This window comes from Monopterus albus, unplaced genomic scaffold (genome assembly GCF_001952655.1).
Source record: "Monopterus albus unplaced genomic scaffold, M_albus_1.0 scaffold1.1, whole genome shotgun sequence".
In the NCBI taxonomy this organism is placed as follows: Eukaryota; Metazoa; Chordata; class Actinopteri; order Synbranchiformes; family Synbranchidae; genus Monopterus; species Monopterus albus.
The window spans coordinates 2,237,414-2,263,950 of NW_018127881.1; the positions used below are offsets into that span (position 1 = coordinate 2,237,414).

The window sequence follows — 26,537 nt, forward strand, 5'->3', positions numbered from 1 at the left end:
TTGTATGTATTTCCCCAGTTTTCAACGCCATACTCTAAGTATGGTAAAATCAATGAGGAATACAAAATCATTAGTGCTTTCCCGTCCAAAATATATCAACATACCAGCTGTAAAGACATTAGCTGTTTATAGTTGAAAGTGTTTTTGTTGCCTTTATTTGAAAGGGGTGTTTGCAGGTATACATTAACCACTATCTCAACAGGATGCCCCTGAGAACTTTGGTTCTTTCTGTATCTTTTCCATAGGCTTTCACTCTCAATGCAAGTGTTCAAGATTGGACAAACTAAGGCCATTATTTCCAATAGAGAGAGCAGCTGTACTCTGCTAGGAAACTGTGTGAGCCATAGCAGATTTACCACTGGGTTTAGTGGTCAGACTCCAGTTAGATAGCACTAACCCCCCACCCACACACACAATGGGATTCAGATTCAATTACTAAAATGTTACTAGAGAGAAGAGTCAAGAAAAAGTTAACTTTTTTGCATCTCTGCACATCTTGCGTTGCATAACAATATTTTTCAAACCTACCAGGATTTGAGTGAGACTTTTCAAGCATGACCGGGAGAAAGCAGGATGCAGTAGGTGGGTAGCATAGGATATGAATACCAGGTAAAACTGCTAACAATGCATGTGTAAATTTTGTTTTACACATGGATGTCACTCCTATCACCCCAGATACAGTATCTTCTTTGTAGGACTACATGCTACACTCCATTCCACACCACCTCATGCAAACAGCACTGTGGTGCATCTTAATCAGTTTGCACACTTCCTCAGTCTAATGGTTTAGTTTCTTAATAGAGCTGTAGCAGCTGGCTGTAGTTTTAATTATGTGATGAGTTTATTAATGTCAAATAACTGTGAGCAATGTCCATTACTGCAGTGGTCCCCAACCCCCGGGCCGCGGACCGGTACCGGTCCGTGGATCAATTGGTACCGGGCCGTACAAGAAATTATTAATTATTTTCGTTTTATTTATTATCTGAGTATGAACATCACTAGATGCTTTGTTACCACATTTATTCACTATCGCTATAATTTCCTTTTCAGCTATGGGCTTCAAAAACATAGAACTCATGTTCCTTTCGATTGTATTATTATTTCACCTTCAATTAATCAAAGTATATTCACTCTGAGAATCAAACAGTGATTCAGCAGTAAATGGTAGGCAGATATTTATTTAAGTCCTGAACGTCCTTAGCACATCAATCTATCAGGTCTCAGAATTAACTACTTCTGTTGTTGTTAGTGACCTCGAATTCTCTTTAGGATCTCAGTCTTCGTGACACGAGAGGTTCAGAAGTGGTGATGATTGACTGTAGACCTAATTTTCGTAGCTGTGCGTCTGGGACCGCAGCCTCATAGATGTTGATGTATGGTGAGGTTTGTGTGAATATATATTGCCATCTAATCATCCAGCCATCTCATTTTACAGAAATGCCTTTGTCAAAACATACTATAGACACCATGAAACACAAACAGAATATTAAAGAGACAACTAATGATGATGGTTCAGTATGTCAGCATCCAAACAGGTGGCATCCTGCAGGCACTCGCAACCACATCAAAGTCCTCCTGTCCCTCCTCTGAACAATTGTTTTTATGTAATGACATCAGGCATTGATGAGTTTAACTGTTTCACAATCGCATCAGCATTTCAAGACTTAGAACGCATACTCAAGCTCAAGGGGGTGCAGGCTCTCTGTCTGAGCCCCGCCCCACATACTAAATGGTCTGATGGGGAAACAAATACAGCAGCGATTACATTCATCTGCAGCTGTGATTACAGAAGCTCTTCGAGTCAGCTAACATCACTGCTGTTTGCTTGTTGTTTTAACCTGCTCCTCTGTAGTTTCATGAAAGACAAATGTCAGACTTAATGCATTTTCAAATATCAGCTTCTTTATCTCTCATCCGTTCACTATGGGAGTCTGTTGTACAGTACAACTGACTCGTCATGTTGCACATATATTCTAAGAGACAATGCATTATTTGAAAGAGTAAATTGAGTTGAATTGTAGAATTTGGAGTTAGAGGGAGAAAGACCAACAGAAAGAGAGATGAAGATGTGTGGAGAGTTTGAGTTGGTGGGCTCAATGAGTTCATCTGAAAGCCTGAAACATTCGTTGCGCTTGAGTAGTCATCTTGTGGCCCACTTACTGTACAAAAGGGCCAAGCCATCATTAACCACTCAACCATTAGTACAATACAGTCCCCCTGTTTCTCATCTCTGGCGGCTGACACTTCGCAGTGTATGAATTAGAAACAGAGAAAAGATGGTCCGATCAACAACACTAGTAGGTTTGTTTTGACCACTTCAGGTGGGCTGTACGGTAGCTACTAAATGAGGCAACACACTGAAGGACAGAAAACATCTGTTAACAAACAGTGTGTGGATCAGCTGAAGTGGCCTGGACGCTGCAAACACCAACCATCAAGTGCTCCGAATACGCTGTTGCAAAGTAACTAAGTACGTTTACTGTTCTAGGGAACCTGTACTTGTGTATTTTCATTTTCTGCTATTTTATACCTTTAATACTATAACTGAGAGGCTTTTTATTGATCAGACATTCAGCCGTGTCATAACAAACAGCCCTCCTCTTGCATGATGAACATATGCTTTCAATGCCTCAAACAAAAGGTGTTTTCAGACCCAATAGTCCAGTTCAGTGGCAGCAAACAACATTTTATGCTCCAGACAAACTGCAGTTCTTAGTGAAAACCCAGGTTAACTGAGAAATTGCATTGGCAAAGCTTGGCAACATTTTTCACCACTACTAAATATGGATGATTATCAACAGAAGAAGACTGCACAGAGGGGTACCATTTATGCATCCTCCTTGTGTAATTACTGTAATGATGGAATGGTGTGCAGAGAGAAGACGCCTTAATTTGCAGCTCAACTTGGAGAGGTACTGACAAAAATTATTGGCTTGATATGAAGAGGATTAATCCTAAAATCACAACGAGCGATTTTTTAAATTTAAGCTGATACACTAAATACAGTAGCCACCTGCTGTCAGATTTACCAGGTAATCTTTTCCGGGATGTCTACAGTAGAGGAGCATTTCTTATGACATCGGCGATACTGCATCTGAGTCAAAGTTCCCATAGCCATGAGGTTTTCCAGGATGACACCAAATAGGACAGCCTGTCTATTGTATTGGGGACAGCAAATGAACACAATGGTGACAGCTCAAAGGAACAAAGTATTGTGCTGTAGCTTCATCTGAAGAGACAATGACAGAAGAGAAAAGGCCACAGGAGACAACTTAGACTGGGTCTGTTCGTTTCCATGGTGACTCATCATTTTGAAGAGCTGCCCTGTTTCTTCCAGTCTGACTTGGTGCAAACAAGATATTTCTAACAAAGTCTAAACATAGATAAACACGTGCCCATGATAAGGCCTTGTTGGAACCATGAGTCAGTTAAACTTTAAAACTGTTAATTTTGAAGAATTACACTTAAAGGCTATGCACACCCAAGGTACACCCATGCAACTTATTTTGGCTTATTAGACATCTTCTCAGGGATTTCTGGGCATGTAAAAGCTATGTTTGAACTTATATATTTGTCATTCCTAATAGTTCATAAAGTAGGGTATCCTCGATCTTGCTTGCTTAGACTAATTACTATTGTCGTTTCTGTCCAGCTTCTCATTCTAGCACTGAACATGCAGGATATAGTACAGCACGGAGTTTAAAGTTCACAGTGAACATCAATTTCTGAAAGAATGGGCTGTTGATTTCTAAAAAAAAAAAAGCTGCTTTTCAATTTTAGTTTCCAAACAAATTTTACTGGCTAAAATTACAACTGTTGCTGGTAGATTTTATTGATCAGACATTCAGCCGTAAGCTAATAATTATAATATCAGAGTGGTACTTCTTCCTAGCATAGCACTATTCAGATGTTTACTACATACTGTGTGGAAAGGTAATAAAAAAAGACAATTAAATCCAGACCCTCACCAAACAAACTCTAATTATACAAGCATCTGGAGTTGCCCAGTCTTGTGAGTGCTTTTCAGTTTTTACATCCATCCCAGCTAAAGCAACAGGATGGAATCCTGTTAAAGCCAGTGAGGGACAACCACAGCTGTAGCCTTGACTCAACATACTTTTCCCCCTAGAGTGAAGTAACATCTTGGTAATTTACTTTATCTAACATAAAGAAAACATTGCTTAAATCCAGTCATAGAGAAATACATATATACTTGTTCTGCTAAAAAGTACATTCATTTTAAATTGAAAATAGAAAACTGAAAGAGCAGCAGTTTGAGAGTCTGTTAATCCTATGTTTTCATGTCATATTCTCTAAAATTTTTCTAGGTCTAAGGATTTTTGAGGTGAAATAAAAAGCCCAAAAAAGATGTCAAATAAATACATCTTCTGTTTGTTTACTTAGCCTGAAAACACTGAACTCCCTTTTCTCAACTTCAGCATTTACTGCTCTCTGCCATCTCCAGTGGCAATATGGGTCCAATGAGATAGATTACTTATTAATGGTTCCTCTTTAAAGGGCAGTAATGTTGTCTGTTAGTATGCCAGCATATTTTGCCTTACTGCAGTAAATTTCCATAAAATGAGTCAGTTTGCAAACCTTTACTATTTAATGAGTTTGTGTTAAAATATCCAATTTCTGTGTGACAGTAAGTTTCTGTTCAGATGTTGATAGTGATACTAATACAGAAATACAATACAGTCTTTGGTGTCATTGCTGAAATTAGTTATGGAAACAACTTCCAAAAAAGTGCAAGAGTAGAATGAAGTTCATATACACACCAGGTGCAATGTGCATTTGCAGTCAAGTTGCACAGTGATTTAGTCTTGACCTTGGCTCTAGAATAGAAACATTAGGGATGACTGCTGCAGTCTTTAACAGTTTGATAGTTTGAAGTGACACCTTTTCTTGATGGGTATGGCAGTTCTGACAAATGCTACACCATCAGCTACTGTACAGTTTGTCATACTAGCTGAAGATGACAAAGAATTTTTAAAAACCGATTCACTTTTACTGTGCTCATTATATAACGCAACAGCTGGGCATGATGAGATGTGGCAAGCTTTATAGTAGGCTTGTGTACACAGACGAAGGAATGGGAGAAATGCATTGTCAGACCATTAAAACTAAGCATCCCTCTTTTTAAAGGCAGTCCTCTCTGTGACTTCTCCCATTATGAAACCATATGTACTTGTGCAGCAGGTTTGTTTTTTTTTTTTTTGCATGTAAAATGTTGGGAGGAAACACATATGGTTATCTTGTTACTATGGTCCTAGAAGATTCATTGCCTGGTAAAAGAAATGGTTCACTTGTATTATTTTAGGGCTAAAGAAAGCTAGTGGTACTGTAGCTTACTGGGGCAATTTGACTATGAGAATATAGCTACTGCCTATTTACACATTCATCTGTTTATTCTTTCTTCTTGTGACAGTGTGTGTATATTGATAGCATGGCTATTTGTTTTTAGCTCTTCCATTCTATAGCTTCTTCCACACCACTTTGAATCCTATACATCATCCCTGTCAAAAATCTGTAGCTATATTTCTGTCCTTAGGGCAGTATTTCCTGTCCTTATATTTAGGTACAATGTTGAGTCTTATTGGGATGCTGAGTTTTAAAAATGAAGTGTTATTCTCAAGTATAGTCACCAATCCAAGCTGAAAGTGGGTATTTGAGGCATTAGAAGTTCAACCACAAAAGGCACAAGCCCCCCCACTTTTAATATTGTTAAGTATGTGTTTATGCTAATATTTTGGACTTTTAATGAAGCAACATTTTGAATGCAGAACTTTTACTTGTAATGGAGTATTTTAGAGTGTGGTGTTGCTACCTTTATTAAAGTAAAGGATCATGGAACAGCTAAGCTCAGGCATTGCTTTACTTATTTTAACCACATCTTTGTTCTGTTGTCCTGTTTTAACAAGATGGTTTTGATTGATACAAACTTTTCCTGTGAGGCAGGCACTTTTTGTTTCTGAACTCACTGCACTCAGTGGTGAAGATTTCTAGTAACGCTCAGTTTGGGGGCCAGTGAGTCAGTCTGGTTCTGTGAGACCACCTCACTGCTGCATAGTGATCCCCATGCTATGTGCCTTGCATCTTTTACAAGTTACCCATGGCTTCCAACTTGAGCTTCATTTAATTAAGTAGCATTAGCCTCTGACACAAATTAACTACATATAACATAATGTAATCAGCTTTCCAAGGTTACAAATACCCTGCTTGGGAAGACTTATAGATGAGACAGTCTTACCTCTCAACCATTTGAGACCTGAGTTTAGAGACTTGCATTAAGTGATCATGGACAGTGATTACCACGTAGCAATAAATGTAAGGTAGTTAACATTTCTGAAAGGATCATAGAAGGTTCTTAAGAAAAGGACTAAACACTGAGTGTGGACCATATGATTATATAGCATCTAAATTCTCATTATGTAGGGCAGCAAACTTTCAATTCTGAGATTCTATCAGTAGTAAGCGCTTCCAAGTCATAATTATAAATCATAAAAAATTATATCTCACTCAGATTATGGTATTTCAGAAAACTATGTTTATGTAATTGATTTCTGTCAGCCCAAAAGATTCACCATTATAGCATCACCTTAATATAGAGGTCAGAAAAGCTCTCATGTAACCGCATAAAAATGATTTCAAGGATTTCCAGGATGATAGAGCAAAGCTGCTGAGGAAAAGAGGATGATGAGGAGAGAAACAATTCCTGAGGATATTGTCAGCAAACACTGTTTCAACACATGGGAAAGTTAAAATTATGCATATCACCCAGACTTTCTACTTATATACCGAGGTATGTTGAGCAGATAGTTTAAATGACTACATGACACAAACTGACAAACTAAAATAGCCTGAACATGCATAAGGAGACAGGAGAATGCATGTAGTTCACAGTTAACTGTCAGAAGCCACCCTGTTTTTCATTGCTCATCTACAGCCAAATCAGAGTTGTGTCACCTTTTTGGTAATGCAAAGCAAACATTTCTTATTTGTGCTGCTTACAGTTACTTTAAATTCTTAAAGATATATGTAACTGTAATCTGACTGACAACTGCCAGATGTTACTGCTCAGTAAACCTCAGCTCCATGCTTTCTTTCTTAAATTATTAAAATAAAAAGAGACAGATACCCCAAGCAGAGATGAGCTCTCCTAAGGCTGGAACCACAAAACATGAATGGCAGTCACCTGCTAGATGTGAGGTGACAGCTACGCGGAAAACAAATCTATTCAATATCCTGAAGAGTGTTATGAAGAACTGACAAACAGCAATTTGAATGAGCAGAGTGGAAGTGAAATTGGCTTGTCTGGCACACACACACAATGTGATGATCAGCACTAGGGCACTCTTTATATTTGACCCTATGCCACTAAGAAGTGCCATTAAATTAAGCCAAATGTGCACCTGACATTGGTGCCCCATTACGGGGCACTTACTAAAATTCACAGTGGTTTCCAAACAAGCAAATCAAGAACACACTATATTATAATAAGACCAATAATAAGTTTTATGGCCCTGAAAGCAAAAGCCTGACAATATGGGAGTCTCCTCACCTGTCCACTAACTCTCAGTGCTAAACCTTTCCATTTTGAAGAAACAGATGTGTGCAGCTGTGGCAAAAACAGTTACACAATGCATGTTTTATTTGAGGAAAGAAAGCGATCAAGGTTTACTAAAAAAAATCTGTTTCAGTGGTGTGAATTGTACTGTATTTATGCATACTGCCACACAATGAGGCGAATATGAAACGGTTGTAATAGGCCACTGATGTAATCACTCAAACATATACATTAGGTTTTATAATACAGCAAATTAGCAGAATGCTGTTTTTCATTTCATTGTGACCTCACTGGTGTCTATTTTATTCTATTGCTAGATTTCAGAAGTTAACCCAGCTCTAAACGACCGGCACAGCAAAGAATAAATGTGATGTGTGAAAAAGAAAAAGAAAGAGCCAAAGATGAAATGTAGTTCCTCCAAAGCCAAAATCTTATAGGAAAGATGCTCAAGACAACAGAAAACAAATTACTTTGAGGGATATGATGAAAGCAATAAAATGCTTTGTAATTTCAATCTTTGAAGGCGAACAACTGGAAAATTAAAAGAATAATTGTTGCTATACCATATATCTGAGTTAAAACTATAAAATTTATACATCAATCTCTTTCTAATTAAGTTAAATGGAACTGAAAGCCACCACTCTAATGTATAAAATGTGTTTTCATCTTAATTCGAATTTTTTTCAAGTCACTGAATACTGGATGCTGTTTTTGTGAAACAATTGATTACTATCATGCAACATTTCAGAGACATCCTGCTACATATTCATAATGATTCAGCTCCCTGCTTCCAAACAGTGTCATGTGATGTGTGAAAACCTGGTGTGTTTTATTGTTTGCAACTGATATTCAAAATTAATGTGCTGTACAGTCATGGCACATGATTATTCTGATGTTCACAGGAGAACCAATCTGCTGGCCCAAGCTGCTATTGATTATGGACTCCTAAGAAAAATAGAGAGCCCTTTGAATTTCAAAGTTGATATGCAAATCGCTTGGTCAGTTTAGTTGACTTGTCATTATCACTACTATTTGCTGCTAAAGTCAGTTAAATAAACACAGTAACCTTTCTGTTGTACATCGTCCACCAAGAATGACATATTAGAAATGTAACACCCCCTTTGAATATGACTGCATTATAACAAACTCACATATGTAGAATGCTTCCGCCATCCAATCAGAAAGCTCATTTTGGGTAATGGATCTTAAATCTCACTTCATGAATGAAACACAGAAACGTCATCATCAATTCTGATATTGAAGGAAAAAAAAACTGAATACTTGAATCAAATAAATGTAAGAACACCTACACTTTGCATTTGTTTTTAACAACTGCTGGACTCTGGCTGCATATAAATTAATATTTAAAGGTGAGGTGAAAAGGGAGGTTGTGACTGTATCCTGGAGCTGCATTTGAGAATATAATGGGAAACATAGAAAAAATTAGAAAAAATGCTGGTATTGTTTATAATGTCAGGTAGGTGTATGCATTTCTGGCTAAGGCACATGATGCACGTACACACACAGCCACAGTAACACATGGACCTACATGTAATTTCATACCAGTCTGAATTATTTTGACAGTAAGGAACAATCAAAGGTTTCTTTGTTTTGCTTATGCACTTCATTTTATTTTTACTGTATGCTCATTTAGCCTTGAAGGTCATCTCAGACAATAATGGTACCACTGCAGTTTCCATGTCCGTATCCTCTTACACAGTATGTTGAAGGTTATCTGTACATTTCCTTTACCTTTTCTCCGAGCCTAACCATTGCCAGCTGTGTTGCGCGATAAGGGCCATGTACCTAAAAATAAACTAACTCATTTGGGGTACAGAACATGCTGTGTCATTCAAAGTTCTCCTTTTTGCCCTGACACAAACATTGTGAGATAGCATGTTTGGAACTGTACTAGATACCATCACATATTCTCTCTTCTTCACTGCCCCTTTCTTTTAATTTGACAGTCACTCACTTTGTTTTCCTTTTTTGCTATCCGCCTTCTGCTCGTTTCCTTTTTTAATCACACCTTCTCTCACATATCTTCCCATTTCTTTCAAGTGTGACATTATTTAGATATTAACTTCATAAAATTTCAAAATGTACATTTTTCTATGCTTTTGTACCTGACTTTCCCTTCACTTTCTGCTTTCACATTAGTAACGTTGTTCCGTGCTCCAGCACATTTGCATACGTACACAGTCTGATACAGTAGGTTGCAGTATGCGAATTGTTGGTTTACAATCTGCATGAGCAAGAAAGAAGAAGAAGCAACCACTCCAGTCATCAGCTGAGCGTATGTATCCACGTGCATGTAAATACTGACAGTTACTTCCATAGATCTCAGAGTTTTGTGTGTAGTATCCAATTGTCTTTGTATGTTTTTGTCAACCCAAATTTCAAGCAAGCATTTTACTTCTTTGTTACTCCACAGAGCAGCAGATTGTGGAGCAAGAGGAGGGAGTGCTGAGCAGAGCAGAGTGGATTGATTTGAAGTTTCATGCTAGCGCTACCTTAGGTTACATACTGTAGATTTAAAGGGCCTACTGAGCACAGGCCCAGGGGTCTAAGGGGTCTTGACTTGCAAAAACATCTGAGAGATGCAAAGCCACCACAAAGAGACAAAAAATAAACACAAAGCTGTGAAACATGTACAAAGAGTTCTAAACATAAACATCTAGAAAAAGGTAAAACCACATAGACAAAAAAAGAAAAATCTATAAATAGAAAGAAAACACCACAAGGAGACAAAAAAGATGGCAAATGTCCTCAAAGAGATGCAAAATGGCCATAAAGAGATGCAAAAACACACACAGAAGCAAAATTACCAGGAAGAAATAAAAACATCAACACAGAGATGAAAAACAACCACAATAAGATGCTAAATGACTAAAAAGAGATGCAGAACAACCATAAAGAGACTGCAATATGACTACAAAGAGATGTAAAAAGACAAACAGATGCTAAATGACCAGGATGAGACATAGCACGACTATAAAGCGTATAATGACCACACACTGTGTGGTTTGTATATCTTTCAGTTTGGGTGGCTTGTTTTTATGTACTGTAACAGTGCTGGAACCTTTTACATGATCAGGCAACCAAATGTATTACTTTGCTGCCAAATAGGGCAATGTAAAAATGTTTTCTTCAATAAAAGGTGTTACATGTGTCATTTGATAGTTCTACAAAACAAATGTTCCTGATGCATCTTCAAAGACGTTTGCATCCCTAGCCAAACTCGCACACCATCAGCCTCCTCCCTCTGTTTGATGTAGAAAGCAAGAAGAAAGATGTAGTCACAAACAGCTTCTGATTGCAGCAGAAAGACTTTTGCAAGCTGACATGCAACAAAATCCAGCCCAGCTGAAAAAAAAAAGTATCACTGCAAGGATCTCGTCACCAGTTTTGTGTATGTGGCATAATCGCAGTTACAGTAAAAGGGTGAAAAAGAAAAGCCATTTTCAACCATTTTTAATACAACAAAGCACCGGCCCCTCTCCGACCGCTATATTCATGTTATGTGAAGAGAACATTTGTATATACTGTACTACACTGGTTAAAGCTGCTGGTGTCTCCTGTACAGTCTGTGGTGGGTCAGTATGAAAACAGTCGTTATACCTTGGTGGAAAAAAGGAGTCCTAACAAACTTGGCTAGAAACAGAAAAGGAACAAAAGACCAACAGATGAAAGAGTAAAAAAACTGGAGTCCAGTCAGAAACAGAGTGAACAGTTTGGTCTTTTCAAGCTGTATTGCTTTGCAGATTCATATAGAATTACTCAGTGGTGCCAAAGTTGCTTCATTTCAGATAAACACAAAAATCAGTTCATGCACAATTAAATTGTAAAAAATTAGTTAAAAATGGAAATTCTTTAGTTGCCCTAATACATTTTGTATTAAGAACAAGTTATACGACTGTGCTATGTTTATGACTTCTATTTGGTAATGCTCTCACCTGATTGCTGAGGTAGAAACTCCTGTAATCAATGAATGAAGATGACTAAATCACAGTTAAACTAAATTTTGTAATAGCTCATAAGGCTTACTGGAACCTTTGACTTCAGACAGTCAGGGTCATGGTAACGGACCTTGTGCTCAGTTTGGTATAAGAGATTGGTGGAGTAAGTTAAGTAGATTCTCTGTTAGAGTCTGTTTCTTGGACTTAGAATAAGTACATTCATTGAAGTCAACAAAGACTGAGCAGAAGGTACGTTTTCTTTATTCATCAGCTCTGATAAACCCATCTGCCCAGCACCAAACAGCAGCTAGACAAAGTTACCAATTAGCATAGTGGAGCATTTAGCAAATAGAGAGTCAAGTAGTCCCTTTAAGAGTTGGTAAAAACTAAAAAGAGAGTTAAAAGAAGAATGAAAAATGTACTTAAATTTGCATTGTAACAGTAACACAGGTTCTATATGTCATAATGTTGTTCTGTTCCTGCTGGGTGTGTAAATAAGCAATTGTCTGCTAAAATAATTTTATAAGGTGACGATATCAGAGTTTGTTCCGCTGTCCTTACGTGGTGAAAACAACTCAATACTGCTTCAAGAAAGCAAGAAAGGTTAATGATACTGTACCTACTGTACTTGTCAATAGTGAGGTTCTCTATGTTGTTGGTCCTTGAGAAAAAAACTGCAAAATTAATGCTGAAGACTGGTTTACGCCCAAAAAGGAGTAGTTCACACAACATGTCTGACTATGTTAGACAAAATACCCAATCCAAACAGCCACACTAGAAGGTGAGGTGCAAGGTCTTTTTGTCATAGATAAGGGTGGAGGTGGAAGTTATTCCACCATCTGACGAGCAGGTCTTCAGCATCCCTTAACGCACCAGTTTTACTGTATGTCCATATCTGAACTTTGTATACAGAAAATGATCCATAAGATGTTGTTTGTCTGTTTAGAATTAATTTAATGAAATGATGTTAAGCATTTATTTGAACATTGCAAGTCAACACCTCCCCTACACACCTGTGAAAAATAATTTTATCATTATCAAAAGAATACAAAAAAATGCTCTTGTTGTGCTTTGATGAAGGTTTGTTTGCCAGAGCGCATGTGGCCAAAGTACTGTGTGATTTTTTTGTTTTTTTGCACTGCTATCACAGCTCACCCTGGGGATGTCAGTGCCATTGTTTACATCATGGTTACTGCAGGTGAAATGTGATTTGAGGATCTGGCAGGTGATTTCTGTGCAGATGTTTTTGTTGCTACTCCTACCTTAAAGGAGAATTGATGGCAGTACTGATGCAGGCTAAATGCAGTGTGAATGAAGAAGCTGTGCTGCAGCCTTATCAGCCAATTTCTCTTGCTTACTGCTGTCAAACTATATGACTTCTCATGTTAATGCTTGTGTGTGTATGTGTTGAGCACTAGGTATACCGGGATAGGACTGGCTATTTTACCAGACCAGTGAAAGAGAGAGAAAACAGCAAGAATTAACAGAGACCACTAAACCATCCAGGCACCACTATCCTTTGCAAATGTTTTTCTTTTTAAATGAGTTTAGGTGTTAAATGAACCTGTGTTGGAGCTAAATTAAATTCCACAGCCATCATTAGAAAGGTTTCTATTAAAGAGCCTTGTGTTGGCAAATTGGCTCCAAGAGCATCTTGGCCTGATAAAAGGGAATATTTCTTATTTCCCACAACCTGCACTCGTTTTGACCCCAGGGGCTCAGCAAGGCAGCAAAATAGCCCATTAATTATATCGGAAAGCAGGGTGCCCAAGAAAAACACCACAGTATGTAACCACCGATGATTTGTGGAAGAACATTCCCACTTAAAAACTATGCAGCACTACTGTTTCAGCTTTGCCCACAGATCCTGAATTATTAACAAACCAGCGTACGTCATTCCACAAGTAACTGGCATTTATTACATCTTGGAATGTCATCTAAATTCCTCACTTCTGATAGCAGTTATTAATTAACTGTAAACACATCCATAGAAATACTAGAAAAATATAGCTATTTAAACTGCAACCAAATTAATTGCCAAGAAACCACACACCAATGACAGATACCACATGAGAAGAAGGCAAAGAATTCTTTAAATATGAAAAGAAAGACGCTCCGACTAAGATAAGAGGCTTTGTTTTACCCAGTGTTAATTAATCCTTTTACAAAGAGCTGAGAGCTAAGCTAACAATGCAGCTGAGAACACCTATCATCAAAATCAGCCCTGAGATTATTGCTTTCTTTATTGTCACCGTGCTCACTGCTTCAGACTTGTTCATTGTAGCTTCACAATGCCATGGGGATCAGTGGTCAAGTAAGATAATTAACCTCATTTACAAGAACACAAATTTCAATGCAAAGAACAGATGAATGCAGCTTATCAGTTGCTGAAAGATGTCTGTTTCCACAAGATCAAACTAAACAGCAGTTATACTGACGCACAAGATTAAAAATTCCAAAAAATTTAAGTTTGTGTGGGAATACATGTTCATTTGACTGCTTGTGCACATGTAGCGCAGAGCTGATTAATGCATCTACCAGCTGACTACAGGTTTGATAACTGATTAGTCAGATATCAAACCAAATGTCATATACCCACTGGTTCCAGCTTCTCTAATGTTACTTTTTTCCAGCTTGTCCGTTTCATAGCACAGGAACCTGAATAACCTTGGGTTATGGAGTGTTTTGGAGAAAACAAGGAATTTGATGAAGTCATCTCAGGTAGCGATGGGCATGTTTCCATTATTTTTCAATATTTTGATGAACATTTATTAAATGATTAATGGGTCACATTACTCCAAACTGGATATGCAGAGTTTTTCTCCAAAGTGCATGACACACAAGGGAATGCAAAGCAAATAACTGGTTCTAGTGTTAAAGTTTTAGGTTTTGTTGACCCAACCATTCACCCCGACCTCCTCTGTCTTCACACTTTGTGGTCTTATAACAACATCACAATACTTCCTCCTTTGCTCTTGATTGACAAGTCATAATATTTTGGGCCACTAGGAAGCTTTGCCACTTGACATATTAGGCACTGCAGAAAAATTTAGGCAAAAGTCAAACAAATGAACTTTTCTCAGCCACTTCTTTCTCACTTGGACCAAAACACAGTTCTTCTGAATCCAAAGCACGTTTTGTCTGACCTCCCTCTGTCTGTCTTTGGCCTTTAAGCCCAGTCCACTTTGTCTAATAGAAACACTGAGCAGAGAACACAGGGGGGGAGTGAGCTACAGTAAAAGTCTCTCTGAAGAAAGAAGCAGATTATATATAGCCACTGATTAAGACAGAGATGGGAACATGACCTACATGCGTAACAATATTTTCTCCCACTTTCTGCTACAGAACAAGCCTCCGTCCAGGACCAGGACTCTACAATTGGGAAAATCACTAATTGTAACACTATAGTCAGATTCCAAAGCACACCTCATTAATATTTTGCTCATTATTGGGTTAATAATGTTTTTCTAGAGACTTGGAGAAGCTAATAGTGTGCCAGTGAACCTTCGCTTCCACTGCACCTGTCATGCAGGTAAAAACAATCGCTTTCATCCATTTTGCCTGTATCATGCATTCGATTATATTTGTAACTCCCTTTCACACACAGGGCCTGTGTTCTTAAAATAGCTGTTCCCCTGGGAAACTCATGGGGGATGAAGGGAGGAAGGGGAGCGCAAGATACAGTAGTTAGGGAGAGAAATAAGGGGTGAGAAGTCTTTCTTCTTCCTCATCAGTCTTTTAGATCCTGGCCCACTGATGCCAATGACTGTGTATCCGGACGGCTCTGACAGCAGCAGCGCCAGCAGGCAGCCGCACGGAGCAAGCCTTGCAGAGATTCAATCCTGATCCTTTTATCAGCCACCTGAGGTTAATTTAACACCCCTGTTCCTGGACAGTGAAAGTGGCTGATTATACAGCCAGTCAGTCCCTTTCCACCCTTCATCTCCCTCAGCTCAAGCCCATTACCCAGAATTGCTGCGCTGTGCTGTCTGGGTTCATGCAGAGAGGACGTAGAGATCCGAGATATAAAGATGAGACCAGATCAAAGGCAGCAGCTATGTATGTGCATGTGAATCAATCAGCCTGCTGAGTGTGTGTTTGTTTCGAGAAATACTGTATATTCATGGGGTGAAAATGTTGACAGACTTGGCCGTCACCTGTCAGCACCCAATACTTTTTACATTGGTGCATAATGTTGTTGTGTGTAATAACTACTTAGTGTCCTCAGCTCATCAAATCCCTCCATTTTCAGGCTTAAATATGTTAGCCATGAACTAGGTCTACATATTTGTTGATTTGTGTATGTGTTTCTGCCAGATGTCTCATTTATAGACTACACACATGGGGACAGCTCATTTAACTGCCTTAGACAAGCTGTTTATGGTAGTTAGATAACAGTTGGAAACGTACGACCTGAACACTTCATCTAAAAGCTCACATGGCCACTCCTTCTTGTTCCATTAAACCCTGCAATATTTTAAACCGATCTGCTGTTGAAAGTGCCCAAAACGACAATTTCTTGTTTTACAAATGCCTTTTTGATAGATGGCCACAGGGACAAATATGGTACATTCACTGTAATGATACAATTAAAACCACCCACTGTCTTGCCAGAAATATTTGGTTTGCATTAGCGGAAACCTAATAAGATGATATGGCCATAGAAGTGTGAAACGTAAACAGTGAGGCTGACTGACATGATCAAATTATAACAATAGCATTGGATTACATGCTACATTGTTCCTTGTGACTCCCTTGTTTGTGTGAAGGCAATTTTAATACAGTGCGGGAATGGTGAACTCTGCCACTAACAATCAAAATGACTATAGGTAATTACAGACAAGAAATACTTTGAATGGCTATTGCTGAAAACAAAAATGATCAGCTTGGGTAGGGAGACTTCATATTTTTTAATGGAAACCTTGCATTACAAACTAGGGATGCAGAGTTGGAGATGTGGGCATTTATCCCCTGGGGGGTTTAACAAAAAATTACTATCAAATTGCATTACAGGAAATGTAGGATCCAGGGTCTTTGAAGTTTTATTTAGCCTGGGGTCTTAGATTCACAATATTTCAACTTCTTCTGCCTCAATATTGACTATTTTTCTCTTTTTTTAAATGTGTCTCCTGTAAATCTCAGTTTTATGGAAGTGCAAATCACTGGAGCACCCCTTTATTTAGGAGTGAGTTAAGGTTAGAGTCATATTTTAATTTAGTGAGGTATCAGCTGTGCTTGTGGTTCAAGTGATTGATGGATAATGTAAAATGTTCTGAAATAAACTGGCCTTCAAGTGTGTGTGTGTGTATACTGTATGTGTGCTGCCACATGGCAAGCCACAAACAAATTTTGTATCTTGTTATACCATCTGATGAAAGATGTTTTTTTGTGATATGAAAATTAAAAACTGAAAATGATTTGGAAAATGAAAAGCAATTTGCTTTATATGTCAAGTAAATTTTAAGTCATTACACATGCATACACACACACACACACACACACACACACACACGCACATACACGCACATACACAGGGGAAATCATGTACATTCACAGCCCAACCTGCAAATAAAGTGCAGTCTGGGAATCTTGATTAAAAGAATCATTTTGAGCATATGTGGACAGATGGACAGGCAGAAGGAAACACTGAGATTTATAAAACGCAGCTGCATGAGGGTTCACTCGCAGTTGTAGTTATGTAAGGATAGAAGAATACGGACAGGGTCAAAGGGCGCACACTGCATTACTAGCACCACTATTTGAACAATTTCATTTTTACACACTTGCTATTGTTCTGGAAGCGTGGTCTTGAGTTCTGCAAAACACAGACTAATTTACATGTATGTGACAGCTTCTTTTTGTCACATGTAAATGTACATTTACATGTACAGGACCTTTGTCATCATAGGTACAATAATAAGCATGTGGTTAAGGTTATGGAATAGCCACAGTTTGGTCAGGTTTAGGTGCAAAAAAACATCTTGGTTTGGTTTACAGAAAGATTATGATGTAGCTTAAAATTAGGGATGCAAATTTTAGGGCAAGTTTCTTAACAGACAATCCAAGCAATATTGAATTCTTGCTCTTGTTTAATTGCATTTGTAATATGGGATTAAAAGAAATGTGGTCGGTTTCTCTCTGCACAAAGAGAATATTAACAGCGTTTCCTCCCAGAAGAACACAGAAAAACAGAACATACAACTGATTTTAGATGTTAAAAACTGAATTTGAGTGCTCAGAAATTCATTGAGTGAATGTGCATCATTTGGTAGTTTTCCTGAGTGCAAATGAATGTCCTTGGTTAGCGGTGAGGATCACTATTGTTGGAGGTGTAGACAGGCTTTCGGTGCTGCTGTCTATTTTGTGTTGGACATAATGGCTTCACGCTCAAACTCACTGTTCAGGACTGCAATTTGCATAAAGCTTTCACCTTGGCATTTCTATCCTTTTGTATGTGCGATACACAAGACTCTCTTATAATACGCACACAAACTCTAACATACACAAATACTGTAGCATTGCTAAGGTCCGGCAGCCTTTTCAGCCCTCACACAGTAGAGAGACTAATAGAGCTATTCTGGTCCATGCTTGACTTTTCATTTTGTCTCCATTTCATTGTTTATGAAGAGACAAAACAGACTGACCAAAAACATGAATACGTAAGAACAAAGAATATGTTTCTACAGGAAAATCTTTACTCTGAAATAACTGCTATAATGGCACCTGAACAATTTTTGGCATGTACATCCTCATTAATAGTTTAAAGGACAGGTTCACATTTTTTTCCAAATCTATACTAAAGTATAAAATTTGATAAAATGAAGTAATTTTGCTAATTTTTGCTCAGTTTTGGTCCAGCTTATGTCGGACATAACACTGCAGTCCATGTAGCTTTTTAGTGAGAAGTTGTTAAAATCTATGCTACAACAACTAGAAACAGCTAGAAAAGTGGGATCTTTGTTCAACTATCACAGCGTAACATGAAATGTCTCATTTCACATACAACTCACGGTTACTTTATAATATTATGTGTCCAGTATGTAACAATATGATAATGGCCAGAACATTGGTGCAGTATCAATATTACTGTGAAAAAACATTCCTCTGTTTTGGCTCTATACAAATAAATTAAAATGTACAATTTGCTTGTGTTACTGCTAATACATCTGTGACAAACAATGTTAGACATACAGTATGTATGCATATCGCTAAAATGTATACCTGTTTATGTGACATTGTGTCACTACAATGCCACAGAAAACCAGGGGCTCTATAGGCTCTATATGCCATATACATTAGCTCTGGAGCCGGTTATTACTGCTGCGCTACCTGACTGCCATGCTGCCTGACTGCCACAACTGTCTCTGGCTGTTGTGACCACCTCTGACATAGTTTGAGAGACAGGGCAGGAGGGGCAAAGAGGAGCAGAGGGAGAACAGGAGTGGTCAGTGCTCAAGTTTGTTTTAACTCTCACTTAATGGTCAAAAATTAGAAGGAGAAGTTAGTTAATGCAGCTTTAATGGGTTAGTTTATTGGATAATTTTGACTGGCTGACCAATCGTGACAATTTGTTTCCAACATTAACATGACTATAATCACAGTGTATCAGCCTTGCTCTATATCTTGGGTCAGGCTTCATCCTGTGCAACACTTTTGTCAAGAGACTGAAAATAAAGTGGAAACAATGATTTCTGAACCAAAGCAGAAAATACACATAAAAAGAGAAAACACTAAATGTAGCCCTAATCAATTGTATCCTTAGTTCACACACAAAACCTGTGTAGAAACCTGGAATCTATTCAGTACTTAGATGTATTGAACCACAGTTGTTTTCTTTGGCAAGCTCTAAGTGAGGCAAACAAAATGCCACGAATGTTTGTGCTATAGATAAATGCTGCACTACCCACCATTACTCACACTGGCAGCCTCAAATAAGCTGTAGTGTACTGAAGCATGGGGGTAAGCTGTCTAAATGCTTATTTTAAATTCAAAGTGGTTTCCATAAATTATTTAGTTTATGTAAAAAATCCACATGAAAATGTATATAGTTCATTTATCATCATAAATGATTTTTGAAAGTCTGTCACAAATTCAGATACAGATAGAGCACAATGAACAAGAGATAATAGTTGTTTACAGTGTAAACACATGTATTTACCTGTGTGAGTGTGCATGTCTATTACTCACCCCAGTGTCGTCATGGTGACAATGGTGTACCAGAAGGAAGCTGGGATGCTGGTGAACTTGCTGGAGCTGGAGCCCTTCTCTGCATAAAACATGACTGTGGCAAAGATGATGATGGCCATGGTGAGCGAGAAGAGGAGGAAACCCAACTCTGAAGCACAGCTCTTGAGGGTATAACCCAGGATCCGCAGGCCCTGCGAGTGACGGGAGAACTTGAAAATACGGAACACTCGAAACACACGCAGCGTCACAAAGGCACCACTCACGTCCTCGTTGTTGGTCATCACCAGGCCTATGTAGTATGGCAAGATGGCCATCACGTCAATGATGCTCATCACTGAGCGCATGAAACGGTAACGGCTAGGTGCAGCAAACAAGCGCATCAGGTATTCCACTGTGAATATCATGACGCAGGCAGTGTCAATGCAAAAAAAAGCCACTGTGTAGCGTTCACCACATGGCATGTCTTTTTGGTTGGTTGTGGAACCACAGGGCACAGTCTCTACCACGTTAGTTATGACTGAGATGGCAATGAAGAAACCAGTGACGTAGTAGAAGACCAGGGCCATGGTGGAGGTATGAGGGTTCTCAAAAGCTCGCCATATGGTCTCCCTGAAGTTCAGTTTTGGCAGTTTCATATCCTTGTTCTCCTCCTGATCATCCTGCAGACGTTCTAAATTCTCCCTCTTTCTGTCCTTGTACTCCTCATAGCAGCAGTCACCGATGACCTCAGGGATGATGCCAAAGAAGGTCAGCTCCTCATCATAAGCTGAAATGCACTCATGACGAGGGTAATGGAGCTTTCCTGTCCGGTAGAAGTTCAGGATGCTTCTGAAGGCGTCAGGGTCCCGGTCAAAGAAGTACTCCTTGGTTTCTTCGTTGTAAAAGAAATCTTTTTCAGAGCTGCCCAGCAGGGTGTCTGGGTACCGGTCCAGAGTGTTTCTCCAGGTCTGAAAACGACGGCCACTGACATTGAGGATGATCAGCTCATCCTGTCTCTTATGGTTGTCCCTTGGTGCAACAGGCATGGGGCAGTTGGCAACAGGCATCCAGCCAATGGCTGCTGCCCTGGCAAAAGGGAGCCATGCAGCTACTCCTGTTGCCATTGTCAAGTCTTCAAAGTAGTCCTCCTCACCGTCAGACTTGGCTTTCCACCAAATCCACTGACATCTGAGGAATAAAAAAGGAAAGGAAGCTTGAAACAGGAGCACACTAGATAATAATCCAAATTATCAATATTTGCCACGACATTGGCAAACAATAAAGCAGCATTAAGCTTGTGTGTGACATTTTAAATTAAATGTCCTGTTACTCCCTGGTTTCTATCCAAATCCGCAAGAACCTGCCCAAAATGTCATCCAATTTGGAGGAAATAGCTGATATGGCAGCAATTTAGGCACAAGTGTCAGGCCCCCAGACAGACAAAACACAGTTAAAGACACAGGTTCCCGTTCATTTCTGTTCAGGCTTTAACATACTACCTCAGTGTAAAGTTTATACCTTTATACTCCATAATTTCTACTCGTATCAAAAACCTGTAACAGTTTGCAACACTGACCGACACCAAGTTCTGAACCAAATGGCTCTTTTGGACTTAAGCCCGCATTAGCTATAAATATGAATAAATATATATGTAAAGTGAATACAATGGATTTAATCAGTTAAACGTTATCGCCATCAGTAGTAAAGCTACAACCACCAACAATCTTGAGCAGCATCGTTAACTGACCGCAAAGCGCTTGACTGAAACAAACCTGTTGAATCAGAATAAGGAGGTGACCCACTCCAGATTTACCTATGTGGAAATGTTATCGCACAATTTCTGAGGTTTACTTTACAGTTAGTAAAATTTTAACTCAGCATTTCCTAAAACGCACAGCGAGCTAAACGCACACACTCGAACATAAACCACTCACCGATTAAACTGGATGAGGGAACAAAATCCCAACTCCTCCAAACAAAGACAGGAGAGTTTCTATGAAGACCAAGCCGTCAGTTGTAAGTGAGAGAAGAGGAGCGCTGATCCATCCGGCGGGATGAAGCAGCGAGTAGCACCTCTCCTCCTCCTCGATCGATCGACAGACTCCAGCACCGAGCTGAACGCGCGGCTGGTGGAGCAGAATTAATCCGACTCCAGGACCACAAGACTCAGAAGAAACTGTCTGTAGCGGGGTTTGTGGACGCCCTGCAACCGATTCTACATCCTGGCTTTTTTTGTTTTCCCGTCAGTGTTTGGAAAGTGTAATGTGATGGAGAGGAGCTATACGCGCTTCCTTTTCTCCAGCACAAAGTGCAATGTGCGTCTCTCTCACTGTGCCAGCTCTGTGTCATCAGCCTTCCTTCCCTCTGCTTCACTAATGTGACAAACTCAACCTGTCACTTCGGCTAAATTCAATACTGTACTGCTGCATTGCTTACTTAAGCAGAAAATACTGAATGGTAATAGTAGGGATATCAGTGATGCAGAGATTTATATATAAAAAAGCTAATAATTACTGCGGTGTAGTAAACTCACTAGAGCACTCGAATATTATGGGGTTATTATAGAGTGCATAAGTTGCATGTTTTACCTCTAGAAAACCTACTTCATTAAGGATACTATAAATACACCATTCTTCACAAATACTGTATATTAGCTCATTCTTATTTTCCAGAAGGGGTTTGAACATAGCCAGATTCTCCTGTTGCTGGCTATGTTTTTAATGCAGCACTCTCAAAGTGAAAGACAAATTCCTCTGTGTTCATGTGAGATGAAGGAGACTCAGTAATGGTGATGAAGGGAGCCTCTCTAAATGATTCTTCAAATCTACTAGGAGTGGAGGAATTTAGAATGTTATGCAGAGCGGACAGGAGGGGTGCACAGTATATTAATATCAGAGGTTATTGTCCAGTGGCCTGACAGATGAAACACTTCTGTCATAAGGTTGGATATAAACAGTCCTGTGGATAGGACTACGTCTAAGGCGTGTCCTTCAACATACTGTAGGTTAGGTCATTTATTGATTGTTGACCAGTGACTATGAATATGGACATCACATCACCACTTCTCTCCGCTATGCAAAGGTGAATCCAACATTTTATAATATATGGTAGCTTGAGGAAGGAGCCAGAGACAGAAGTTGCCTTTTTCTTATTTATTTTTATCGCACACACGTGTGCGCACATGGGCAACTACACTGAACAATCCTTGCCAAACCTGAACTAAATACCGCCTAGTAGGGCATTATGTGGGATCCCGCCAGGTGACTCACCCCAAAGCATTCTTCAGGACCCCGCAAAGTGTCTCTTCATCCCCATTACTACAACATTATCAATGCGGCGGCTGCCATCTTGGCATTTTGCAACCAGATCCTGTGCAGTAGCAACTCAGTAGTTGAGTGACATAACAGGCTGACAAATCTGTCAAATCATCTGAAATGCATCCCTTTTTATATAATCAAAGAACTTATGATAAACAAACTTAACAGAAAATGACCACTTGTACACACATCAGCATGATAATATCTATCAAAAACCCCACAGAAATCAACTCTGGGAAATATATTTTGATTTGTACAATGAGCTTTTAGTTTGTCTCATGTCCAATCCACTAACATGGAGGGGTTGGGATTTATGATTTATGCAGGCAGCCAGTAGGGGGCTCGTCGCAGCGGCTTCACTTCTGGGAGCTGTCTTGGCATCCATATTTTATACAGTCTATGTTGCAGGCCAAATAATTCAAATAAGTAAGTAAATAAATAACTAAAAACGTGGATGTTGAAATCTCCAAGAAAGAAAACACTTTTGCATTTTGGAGCAACAGTGAAAAGCATATCTGAGAATTCAGTGATAAAATTAAAGGATATGCTGCAACTTTTTGGTGTCACATACCAGAGGACACCTTGAGAGGGCTCAGAGTGGAATCAGAGTTTTAAAAGGCCAGAACTATTGTGGTGGTACAAGAGGGACCCACACAATATTAGGTGGGTGATTTTAATGTTGTGGCTGATATGTGTGCAACACACAAACACCGAGGTGAAACAATAAAGTTCTAAAAATTAGATCCATTTGATTTAGATGCAGTGAAGCCCTGTAGGGGCTTAGGTAATTAAACAGGACCAACCTCAGTGTATTTCAGTGATGAGACAAACTTTACATTAAAATCACTACAAACAAGTTGGCATGCAGTTGAGCTTTCAGGCCCCTGACATTCTGGAGCCCCAGGACAAGTGGCTGCTTGGTAACCTATCTTAGGGTTTGACTTTTCAGTATACTGAATTAAAAGCATACGGTATGTATCATGAGTAAATAGGAGGCTGTGTTTCTGAAAATTGCATGTCGCCTCTCATTATGGATCACATTTCTTATAGAAAGCATTGGACTAAAAACTGAAATAGGTTGAAATGTTTTTTGTTTCTCTTTTTTTGTGTAAAATAATCAATTCCTGAATGCCAGTCCAGTCAAAGACTGAACTATACAGCAGCACAGCAAATAGTAAATGCTATTTAATTGTACATAAAACTGCCACAGTCTCTTATACAAGTGTTAAGTATTAATGTTATTAATGTTAAACAGGTACTAAAAACACCATCCATGATCGTTTTTCTCAAAAAAGCCTTCACCATTAAAATCTGAGCAAAGCAGAGAGTGGCTGAAAAAGGATGTTTTCAGAACCTCGTCATCAGACAGGAAGAAGCAATGAGCCCCACTGGCTGTCCCTCCTGTCTCACACTTTAGTCCTGTCTATTCTGTATGAAGGCACCCCAGGGGACCATTGTGGTGAGATGAGGGACGTCTTTGAATGGATGGCCTTGTGTGTGGCCATTAGAAAAATGATAAGTGAGGCTGAGAAAGAAAAGGGGGGAGAGAGAGACAGGGACTGTGTGGCCTGGGTGTTAAGACAGATAGGCTACAGATGAAGTTCTGACACACTGTGTAAAATAATCAAGAACTGAGTCTGAAAATGTTTTAACCCTTGGTGCAGGGTTTCTCTTAGAAAGAGGGTTGCTTTGATACACAGATAACTTTGCAACAAAACTATTATGTCAGTCACTTCTCAACTGTAGTATAACATCCAAATATGCACAAAGGCTAAATTTGATCTTTGCTATGATTTGGCTTTTGGAAATGCAGGTACAGTCAATCACAGTTTATCATGTATTTAATTCTTATAAGGTACTTTGAATGATTTCTGTAATAGCTCCTCATCCAATTTCTGTTGACCTGGGCTAAAGGAAAACTGTAAGGTGTTTTTCATCTGGCTGTCTTGCACCTAGAGCTGCTGCTTGGTGGTTGGACTTTTATGAATACACACCCCAAACACACAAACCAACTCCATGAGCATACAGAACTTGATAAAGCCTTAATCGGATGCCATTTATCTGAACTGTTTCCCATTCTGAGTGAGGCATCTGAATTAGATTAGAACACTACAATACACTCATATTTAGATGGTTTATCATTATGTCAGAAACTAATTCTCTGTTAATTTTCCTATCCTTCATAGTTTTCATGGTCTGATGAGCAAACATTTCTTTTCTTCCCTTCAGTTGCGACATTGAGTCTACAGGGAAATGCAATATCTGAAAAGCATATAGATATGATTTATGCGAATGAATGAATGAATGAAAAAGTTCATTGAATTGACTATAATCCTGTTCCCAACTTATCACTTTCACTTCATTTTCAGGGTCTGAATGAATTTTCAGTCAATGGATATGAAAAGCTCTCTACATGCCACAATCCCTTGGCTATACTCTGTAATTTGCCATCTTTCATAAACAGCTCACATTGACATTTTATAATGACATTATTCTTTGGATAAATAACCAAAGTTTACACTCATGTGTTGCATAATTCTCAGACAGAAAAGTGTGCACCAGGCTAATGATCAGTATGTTTGCCAGTTGTTTCAGGCTGCAACTATCCACATGAAATGACTTTATGTAATGTGAAAGGTGTTACTTGTAATGATGAACCCAAATAATCAGCCGACTCAGCAGTTGTCAACAGTTCACTTCACCATTCTGGATGTATGGTGAGCAACTTCAATGTTTTGCTTCACTCACACTTTATGAACCTTGTTTCCAGCAGCAGGTGGCAGTTGTTTATTGGAAAAAAAAAAAAACTGACACATCCATTGAATGGTTCGTGTCCAGCTTTTTAAATAGCAATCAGTGTTAGGAAGTTGCAGGCTGGTGCACAAACAACCAGTTACTCACATTCAACTACCTTAGAGCAATAGTGTTTACATTGTTTTCCACAATCATTCATTTACTCATTCCCCCAATTCAACAATGATAACACTGTGATCTCATGAACATTACACTGAACTGCTGTACCTCTACATTAAACTAAACATTATTAATCTCATATTATTCCAAACCTCTTTTCACACTAAGATGAAAACCAAAAACACCATATACCTGCATAAATCACTCTGCACCATCTGTCACTGCATGACTTTTATATAAAACAGCCTCCACTATGTGACCCATGATGATTGTGAATGATTTAAAATCCTGTAACCTTAAGCAGACCCCCAGTCTGAAAAAAAAAGCAGGAATCCTATAAAGAGGGTTTGATGTCCTTGCCTGGGAAGAATCGGTCTACAGCCATCATCCATTCATCAGGCAATACCATAAACCATAAACCAGGCCATAATACTGAATTCAGGATGGATAAAGAAGAGCCTCAAAGGGAAATACAGGCAGATGTCACCTCACTGTTAAATGTAAGAAAGTCATTTTAACAGTTGTAAAGGACAGGTAATAGCTTGACAGAGATAAAGACATAGCAGTCAAGAAGAGGAAGTAAAGGTAATGAGGTGGACATGAACCGCAGTT

General features: G+C 38.9%; 1 protein-coding gene across 2 annotated transcripts in view; it reads right to left on the reverse strand.

The window, feature by feature from the left end:
• The window catches only part of LOC109951031 (potassium voltage-gated channel subfamily D member 3-like), a 77,475-nt gene extending 55,473 nt beyond the window's left edge, over window positions 1-22,002 (reverse strand). For both annotated transcript variants that reach the window (XM_020601521.1, XM_020593412.1), the window contains exons 1-2: window positions 21,630-22,002; window positions 19,717-20,883 (exon numbers count right to left, since the gene is read on the reverse strand). In XM_020601521.1, the coding sequence (XP_020457177.1) occupies window positions 19,717-20,819 (1,103 nt within the window). In that variant the 5' untranslated portion in view covers window positions 20,820-20,883; window positions 21,630-22,002. The remainder of the gene's footprint in view (window positions 1-19,716; window positions 20,884-21,629) is intronic.
• Window positions 22,003-26,537: the final 4,535 nt, after the last annotated feature.